A 9,824-nucleotide genomic window follows, 5' to 3' on the forward strand; every position below is an offset into this window, starting at 1 on the left:
AAGACCAGCATCCAGGAGTCTCCTCTTCACTGTTGACGTTGAGACTGGACAGAGGAACTCTGCCTAGAAGACCAGCATCCAGGAGTCTCCTCTTCACTGTTGACGTTGAGACTGGACAGAGGAACTCTGCCTAGAAGGCCAGCATCCAGGAGTCTCCTCTTCACTGTTGACGTTGAGACTGGACAGAGGAACTCTGCCTAGAAGACCAGCATCCAGGAGTCTCCTCTTCACTGTTGACGTTGAGACTGGACAGAGGAACTCTGCCTAGAAGACCAGCATCCAGGAGTCTCCTCTTCACTGTTGACGTTGAGACTGGACAGAGGAACTCTGCCTAGAAGGCCAGCATCCAGGGGTCTCCTCTTCACTGTTGACGTTGAGACTGGACAGAGGAACTCTGCCTAGAAGGCCAGCATCCAGGAGTCGCCTCTTCACTGTTGACGTTGAGACTGGACAGAGGAACTCTGCCTGGAAGGCCAGCATCCAGGGGTCTCCTCTTCACTGTTGACGTTGAGACTGGACAGAGGAACTCTGCCTGGAAGGCCAGCATCCAGGGGTCTCCTCTTCACTGTTGACGTTGAGACTGGACAGAGGAACTCTGCCTAGAAGGCCAGCATCCCGGAGTCGCCTCTTCACTGTTGACGTTGAGACTGGACAGAGAAACTCTGCCTAGAAGGACAGCATCCCGGAGTCTCCTTCTTCACTGTTGACTGTTGAGACTGGACAGAGAAACTCTGTCTAGAAGGACAGCATCCAGGAGTCTCCTCTTCACTGTTGACGTTGAGACTGGACTGAGGAACTCTGCCTAGAAGGCCAGCATCCAGGAGTCTCCTCTTCACTGTTGACGTTGAGACTGGACAGAGGAACTCTGCCTAGAAGGCCAGCATCCAGGGGTCTCCTCTTCACTGTTGATGTTGAGACTGGACAGAGGAACTCTGCCTGGAAGGCCAGCATCCAGGAGTCTCCTCTTCACTGTTGACGTTGAGACTGGACAGAGGAACTCTGCCTAGAAGGCCAGCATCCAGGAGTCTCCTCTTCACTGTTGACGTTGAGACTGGACAGAGGAACTCTGCCTAGAAGGCCAGCATCCAGGAGTCTCCTCTTCACTGTTGACGTTGAGACTGGACAGAGGAACTCTGCCTAGAAGGCCAGCATCCAGGAGTCGCCTCTTCACTGTTGACGTTGAGACTGGACAGAGGAACTCTGCCTGGAAGGCCAGCATCCAGGGGTCTCCTCTTCACTGTTGACGTTGAGACTGGACAGAGGAACTCTGCCTAGAAGGCCAGCATCCCGGAGTCGCCTCTTCACTGTTGACGTTGAGACTGGACAGAGGAACTCTGCCTAGAAGGACAGCATCCAGGAGTCTCCTCTTCACTGTTGACGTTGAGACTGGACAGAGGAACTCTGCCTAGAAGACCAGCATCCAGGAGTCTCCTCTTCACTGTTGACGTTGAGACTGGACAGAGGAACTCTGCCTAGAAGACCAGCATCCAGGAGTCTCCTCTTCACTGTTGACGTTGAGACTGGACAGAGGAACTCTGCCTAGAAGGCCAGCATCCAGGAGTCTCCTCTTCACTGTTGACGTTGAGACTGGACAGAGGAACTCTGCCTAGAAGACCAGCATCCAGGAGTCTCCTCTTCACTGTTGACGTTGAGACTGGACAGAGGAACTCTGCCTAGAAGGCCAGCATCCAGGAGTCTCCTCTTCACTGTTGACGTTGAGACTGGACAGAGGAACTCTGTCTAGAAGGCCAGCATCCCGGAGTCTCCTCTTCACTGTTGACGTTGAGACTGGACAGAGGAACTCTGCCTAGAAGGCCAGCATCCAGGAGTCGCCTCTTCACTGTTGACGTTGAGACTGGACAGAGGAACTCTGCCTGGAAGGCCAGCATCCAGGGGTCTCCTCTTCACTGTTGACGTTGAGACTGGACAGAGGAACTCTGCCTAGAAGGCCAGCATCCCGGAGTCGCCTCTTCACTGTTGACGTTGAGACTGGACAGAGGAACTCTGCCTAGAAGGACAGCATCCAGGAGTCTCCTCTTCACTGTTGACGTTGAGACTGGACAGAGGAACTCTGCCTAGAAGACCAGCATCCAGGAGTCTCCTCTTCACTGTTGACGTTGAGACTGGACAGAGGAACTCTGCCTAGAAGACCAGCATCCAGGAGTCTCCTCTTCACTGTTGACGTTGAGACTGGACAGAGGAACTCTGCCTAGAAGGCCAGCATCCAGGAGTCTCCTCTTCACTGTTGACGTTGAGACTGGACAGAGGAACTCTGCCTAGAAGACCAGCATCCAGGAGTCTCCTCTTCACTGTTGACGTTGAGACTGGACAGAGGAACTCTGCCTAGAAGACCAGCATCCAGGAGTCTCCTCTTCACTGTTGACGTTGAGACTGGACAGAGGAACTCTGCCTAGAAGGCCAGCATCCAGGGTCTCCTCTTCACTGTTGACGTTGAGACTGGACAGAGGAACTCTGCCTAGAAGGCCAGCATCCAGGAGTCGCCTCTTCACTGTTGACGTTGAGACTGGACAGAGGAACTCTGCCTGGAAGGCCAGCATCCAGGGGTCTCCTCTTCACTGTTGACGTTGAGACTGGACAGAGGAACTCTGCCTGGAAGGCCAGCATCCAGGGGTCTCCTCTTCACTGTTGACGTTGAGACTGGACAGAGGAACTCTGCCTAGAAGGCCAGCATCCCGGAGTCGCCTCTTCACTGTTGACGTTGAGACTGGACAGAGAAACTCTGTCTAGAAGGACAGCATCCCGGAGTCGCCTCTTCACTGTTGACGTTGAGACTGGACAGAGAAACTCTGTCTAGAAGGACAGCATCCAGGAGTCTCCTCTTCACTGTTGACGTTGAGACTGGACTGAGGAACTCTGCCTAGAAGGCCAGCATCCAGGAGTCTCCTCTTCACTGTTGACGTTGAGACTGGACAGAGGAACTCTGCCTAGAAGGCCAGCATCCAGGGGTCTCCTCTTCACTGTTGATGTTGAGACTGGACAGAGGAACTCTGCCTGGAAGGCCAGCATCCAGGAGTCTCCTCTTCACTGTTGACGTTGAGACTGGACAGAGGAACTCTGCCTAGAAGGCCAGCATCCAGGAGTCTCCTCTTCACTGTTGACGTTGAGACTGGACAGAGGAACTCTGTCTAGAAGGCCAGCATCCCGGAGTCTCCTCTTCACTGTTGACGTTGAGACTGGACAGAGGAACTCTGCCTAGAAGGCCAGCATCCAGGAGTCTCCTCTTCACTGTTGACGTTGAGACTGGACAGAGGAACTCTGCCTGGAAGGCCAGCATCCAGGGGTCTCCTCTTCACTGTTGACGTTGAGACTGGACAGAGGAACTCTGCCTAGAAGGCCAGCATCCCGGAGTCGCCTCTTCACTGTTGACGTTGAGACTGGACAGAGGAACTCTGCCTAGAAGGACAGCATCCAGGAGTCTCCTCTTCACTGTTGACGTTGAGACTGGACAGAGGAACTCTGCCTAGAAGACCAGCATCCAGGAGTCTCCTCTTCACTGTTGACGTTGAGACTGGACAGAGGAACTCTGCCTAGAAGACCAGCATCCAGGAGTCTCCTCTTCACTGTTGACGTTGAGACTGGACAGAGGAACTCTGCCTAGAAGGCCAGCATCCAGGAGTCTCCTCTTCACTGTTGACGTTGAGACTGGACAGAGGAACTCTGCCTAGAAGACCAGCATCCAGGAGTCTCCTCTTCACTGTTGACGTTGAGACTGGACAGAGGAACTCTGCCTAGAAGACCAGCATCCAGGAGTCTCCTCTTCACTGTTGACGTTGAGACTGGACAGAGGAACTCTGCCTAGAAGGCCAGCATCCAGGGGTCTCCTCTTCACTGTTGACGTTGAGACTGGACAGAGGAACTCTGCCTAGAAGGCCAGCATCCAGGAGTCGCCTCTTCACTGTTGACGTTGAGACTGGACAGAGGAACTCTGCCTGGAAGGCCAGCATCCAGGGGTCTCCTCTTCACTGTTGGCGTTGAGACTGGACAGAGGAACTCTGCCTGGAAGGCCAGCATCCAGGGTCTCCTCTTCACTGTTGACGTTGAGACTGGACAGAGGAACTCTGCCTAGAAGGCCAGCATCCCGGAGTCGCCTCTTCACTGTTGACGTTGAGACTGGACAGAGAAACTCTGTCTAGAAGGACAGCATCCCGGAGTCGCCTCTTCACTGTTGACGTTGAGACTGGACAGAGGAACTCTGCCTAGAAGGCCAGCATCCAGGAGTCTCCTCTTCACTGTTGACGTTGAGACTGGACAGAGGAACTCTGCCTAGAAGGCCAGCATCCCGGAGTCTCCTCTTCACTGTTGACGTTGAGACTGGACAGAGGAACTCTGCCTAGAAGGCCAGCATCCCGGAGTCTCCTCTTCACTGTTGACGTTGAGACTGGACAGAGGAACTCTGCCTAGAAGGCCAGCATCCAGGAGTCTCCTCTTCACTGTTGACGTTGAGACTGGACAGAGGAACTCTGCCTAGAAGGCCAGCATCCAGGAGTCTCCTCTTCACTGTTGACGTTGAGACTGGACAGAGGAACTCTGCCTGGAAGGCCAGCATCCAGGGGTCTCCTGTTCACTGTTGACGTTGAGACTGGACAGAGGAACTCTGCCTAGAAGGCCAGCATCCAGGAGTCTCCTCTTCACTGTTGACGTTGAGACTGGACAGAGGAACTCTGCCTAGAAGGCCAGCATCCCGGAGTCTCCTCTTCACTGTTGACGTTGAGACTGGACAGAGGAACTCTGCCTAGAAGGCCAGCATCCCGGAGTCGCCTCTTCACTGTTGACGTTGAGACTGGACAGAGGAACTCTGCCTAGAAGGCCAGCATCCAGGAGTCTCCTCTTCACTGTTGACGTTGAGACTGGACAGAGGAACTCTGCCTAGAAGGCCAGCATCCAGGAGTCGCCTCTTCACTGTTGACGTTGAGACTGGACAGAGGAACTCTGCCTAGAAGGCCAGCATCCCAGAGTTTCCTCTTCACTGTTGACGTTGAGACTGGACAGAGGAACTCTGCCTAGAAGACCAGCATCCAGGAGTCTCCTCTTCACTGTTGACGTTGAGACTGGACAGAGGAACTCTGCCTAGAAGACCAGCATCCAGGAGTCTCCTCTTCACTGTTGACGTTGAGACTGGACAGAGGAACTCTGCCTAGAAGACCAGCATCCAGGAGTCTCCTCTTCACTGTTGACGTTGAGACTGGACAGAGGAACTCTGCCTAGAAGGCCAGCATCCAGGGTCTCCTCTTCACTGTTGACGTTGAGACTGGACAGAGGAACTCTGCCTAGAAGGCCAGCATCCAGGAGTCGCCTCTTCACTGTTGACGTTGAGACTGGACAGAGGAACTCTGCCTGGAAGGCCAGCATCCAGGGTCTCCTCTTCACTGTTGACGTTGAGACTGGACAGAGGAACTCTGCCTAGAAGGCCAGCATCCAGGGGTCTCCTCTTCACTGTTGACGTTGAGACTGGACAGAGGAACTCTGCCTAGAAGGCCAGCATCCCGGAGTCTCCTCTTCACTGTTGACGTTGAGACTGGACAGAGAACTCTGCCTAGAAGGACAGCATCCCGGAGTCTCCTCTTCACTGTTGACGTTGAGACTGGACAGAGGAACTCTGCCTAGAAGGACAGCATCCAGGAGTCTCCTCTTCACTGTTGACGTTGAGACTGGACTGAGGAACTCTGCCTAGAAGGCCAGCATCCAGGAGTCTCCTCTTCACTGTTGACGTTGAGACTGGACTGAGGAACTCTGCCTAGAAGGCCAGCATCCAGGAGTCTCCTCTTCACTGTTGACGTTGAGACTGGACAGAGGAACTCTGCCTAGAAGGCCAGCATCCCGGAGTCTCCTCTTCACTGTTGACGTTGAGACTGGACAGAGGAACTCTGCCTAGAAGGCCAGCATCCAGGAGTCGCCTCTTCACTGTTGACGTTGAGACTGGACAGAGGAACTCTGCCTAGAAGGCCAGCATCCAGGAGTCTCCTCTTCACTGTTGACGTTGAGACTGGACAGAGGAACTCTGCCTAGAAGGCCAGCATCCCGGAGTCGCCTCTTCACTGTTGACGTTGAGACTGGACAGAGGAACTCTGCCTAGAAGGCCAGCATCCCGGAGTCTCCTCTTCACTGTTGACGTTGAGACTGGACAGAGGAACTCTGCCTAGAAGGCCAGCATCCCGGAGTCTCCTCTTCACTGTTGACGTTGAGACTGGACAGAGGAACTCTGCCTAGAAGGCCAGCATCCAGGAGTCGCCTCTTCACTGTTGACGTTGAGACTGGACAGAGGAACTCTGCCTAGAAGGCCAGCATCCCGGAGTCTCCTCTTCACTGTTGACGTTGAGACTGGACAGAGGAACTCTGCCTAGAAGGCCAGCATCCAGGAGTCTCCTCTTCACTGTTGACGTTGAGACTGGACAGAGGAACTCTGCCTAGAAGGCCAGCATCCAGGAGTCTCCTCTTCACTGTTGACGTTGAGACTGGACAGAGGAACTCTGCCTAGAAGGCCAGCATCCCGGAGTCTCCTCTTCACTGTTGACGTTGAGACTGGACAGAGGAACTCTGCCTAGAAGGCCAGCATCCCGGAGTCGCCTCTTCACTGTTGACGTTGAGACTGGACAGAGGAACTCTGCCTAGAAGGCCAGCATCCAGGAGTCACCTCTTCACTGTTGACGTTGAGACTGGACAGAGGAACTCTGCCTAGAAGGCCAGCATCCAGGAGTCTCCTCTTCACTGTTGACGTTGAGACTGGACAGAGGAACTCTGCCTAGAAGGCCAGCATCCAGGAGTCTCCTCTTCACTGTTGACGTTGAGACTGGACAGAGGAACTCTGCCTAGAAGGCCAGCATCCAGGAGTCTCCTCTTCACTGTTGACGTTGAGACTGGACAGAGGAACTCTGCCTAGAAGGCCAGCATCCCGGAGTCTCCTCTTCACTGTTGACGTTGAGACTGGACAGAGGAACTCTGCCTAGAAGGCCAGCATCCCGGAGTCTCCTCTTCACTGTTGACGTTGAGACTGGACAGAGGAACTCTGCCTAGAAGGCCAGCATCCCAGAGTCTCCTCTTCACTGTTGACGTTGAGACTGGACAGAGGAACTCTGCCTAGAAGGCCAGCATCCAGGAGTCTCCTCTTCACTGTTGACGTTGAGACTGGACAGAGGAACTCTGCCTAGAAGGCCAGCATCCCGGAGTCTCCTCTTCACTGTTGACGTTGAGACTGGACAGAGGAACTCTGCCTAGAAGGCCAGCATCCCGGAGTCTCCTCTTCACTGTTGACGTTGAGACTGGACAGAGGAACTCTGCCTAGAAGGCCAGCATCCCGGAGTCGCCTCTTCACTGTTGACGTTGAGACTGGACAGAGGAACTCTGCCTAGAAGGCCAGCATCTCTCTTCACTGTTCACTGTTGAGACTGGACAGAGGAACTCTGCCTAGAAGGCCAGCATCCAGGAGTCTCCTCTTCACTGTTGAGACTGGACAGAGGAACTCTGCCTAGGCCAGCATCCAGGAGTCTCCTCTTCCTCTTGAGAGCAGAGGAACTCTGCCTAGAAGGCCAGCATCCAGGAGTCGCCTCTTCACTGTTGAGACTGGACAGAGGAACTCTGCCTAGAAGGCCAGCATCCAGGAGTCTCCTCTTCACTGTTGAGACTGGACAGAGGAACTCTGCCTAGAAGGCCAGCATCCCGGAGTCTCCTCTTCACTGTTGACGTTGAGACTGGACAGAGGAACTCTGCCTGGTTGACATTGAGACTGTCTCCTCTTTTTTTGACGGGTACTATTTAATGAAGCTGCCAGTTTTAATTTAATATATTTTTTAGCTTGAATTATTATTATTTATTTTTTCAAAAACAAGGACTTTTCTAAGTGACCCCAAACTTTTGAACGGTAGTGCACGTAATTTAAAAAATACAAACTTGGCCTTCTGGGTAGCGCAGCATTGCAGTGCTAGAGGCGTCACTACAGCCCTGAGTTCGATCCCGGGCTGTGCCGCAGCCGGCCGTGACCGGGAGACAAACGAAACAGCTCACAATTGGCCCAGCGTCGTCCGGGTTAGGGGAGGGTTTGACCGGCCCGGGATGTCCTTGTCCCTTCGCGCTCTAGCGACTCCTTGTGGCGGGCCGGGCGCAGTGCAAGCTGACTCGTCTCACCAGTTGTTTCCTCCGGGCTGGCTTCCGGGTTAAGCGAGCAGTGTGTCAAGAAGCAGTGCGGCTTGGCAGGGTCGTGTTTCGGAGGACGCGTGGCTCTCGACCTTCGCCTCTCCCGAGTCCGTACGTTGCAGTGATGGGACGAGACTAACTACCAATTGGAATGAAATGGGGGAGGAAGAAGGGGTCCACAAAAAAGTAAAATCTTGAAGGAGAAACAGTTTGGCAATTTCTGAGCAACGTAAGATGAAATAGTGCTTTCTAACTGTCCCTCTCCCCTTTCTAGGAGCAGATGGTCTGTCTGGTTCGTAGCAGACACTCCGTCACCACGGCCCGTCGCCTAGCCAAGACCCTCCAGACACCAGGGCCGGTCCAGGATGCCCAGACCCTACTGGAACGAGCCTACAGACACGCTGACGGCCTGATCACTCCACCTACAGCTGTCAGCCAATAGCAGGACTCCATCCAGCCTGGTTGGACAATAGCAGGATTCCATCCAGCCTGGTTGGACAATAGCAGGACTCCATCCAGCCTGGTTGGACAATAGCAGGACTCCATCCAGGCTGGTTGGACAATAGCAGGACTCCATCCAGCCTGGTTGGACAATAGCAGGACTCCATCCAGCCTGGTTGGACAATAGCAGGACTCCATCCAGGCTGGTTGGACAATAGCAGGACTCCATCCAGGCTGGTTGGACAATAGCAGGACTCCATCCAGGCTGGTTGGACAATAGCAGGACTCCATCCAGGCTGGTTGGACAATAGCAGGACTCCATCCAGGCTGGTTGGACAATAGCAGGACTCCATCCAGGCTGGTTGGACAATAGCAGGACTCCATCCAGGCTGGTTGGACAATAGCAGGACTCCATCCAGGCTGGTTGGACAATAGCAGGACTCCATCCAGCCTGGTTGGACAATAGCAGGAATCCATCCAGCCTGGTTGGACAATAGCAGGACTCCATCCAGGCTGGTTGGACAATAGCAGGACTCCATCCAGGCTGGTTGGACAATAGCAGGACTCCATCCAGCCTGGTTGGACAATAGCAGGACTCCATCCAGCCTGGTTGGACAATAGCAGGACTCCATCCAGCCTGGTTGGACAATAGCAGGACTCCATCCAGCCTGGTTGGACAATAGCAGGACTCCATCCAGGCTGGTTGGACAATAGCAGGATTCCATCCAGCCTGGTTGGACAATAGCAGGACTGTATTAGCGATATATTTATGACTATGTATAAGGCATGTGTTATATGGCTCTGTCATGGGCTTTGCACGGACCACCTGACTTTAAAACTGCTACATAGTTAACATTGTATTCTGTATTGGGAGGAGCCCCATTTGTTCATATATGTATGTATTTAGTTCCTAAGTGTTTCTTCTTTTAGTTGTAGATGATGATTAAAAACCTGTAGAAGTGTTTTGGACTGTTTTGATGAGTTCCTATGATGAATATAGTTCTGATAATGCCTCTCGTCCAGACAGGCTGGGTGACTTCAACCCTAAGATAATGCCTCTAGTCCAGACAGGCTGGGTGACTTCAGCCCTAAAATAATGCCTCTAGTCCAGACAGGATTACTTCAGCCCTAAAATAATGCCTCTAGTCCAGACAGGCTGGGTGACTTCAGCCCTAAGATAATGCCTCTAGTCCAGACAGGCTGGGTGACTTCAGCCCTAAGATAATGCCTCTAGT

The 9,824-nt window shown here is 53.5% G+C and overlaps 1 protein-coding gene across 1 annotated transcript in view; it reads left to right on the forward strand.

Moving 5' to 3' along the window:
• The window catches only part of cenpq (centromere protein Q), a 34,664-nt gene extending 25,113 nt beyond the window's left edge, over positions 1-9,551 (forward strand). The window contains 1 exon segment of the mRNA XM_052514766.1: positions 8,423-9,551. Within this exon segment, the coding sequence (XP_052370726.1) occupies positions 8,423-8,590 (168 nt within the window). The 3' untranslated portion in view covers positions 8,591-9,551.
• The last annotated feature ends 273 nt before the right edge of the window (positions 9,552-9,824 follow it).

The sequence above is a fragment of the Oncorhynchus keta genome, unplaced genomic scaffold (assembly GCF_023373465.1).
Source record: "Oncorhynchus keta strain PuntledgeMale-10-30-2019 unplaced genomic scaffold, Oket_V2 Un_scaffold_20017_pilon_pilon, whole genome shotgun sequence".
In the NCBI taxonomy this organism is placed as follows: Eukaryota; Metazoa; Chordata; class Actinopteri; order Salmoniformes; family Salmonidae; genus Oncorhynchus; species Oncorhynchus keta.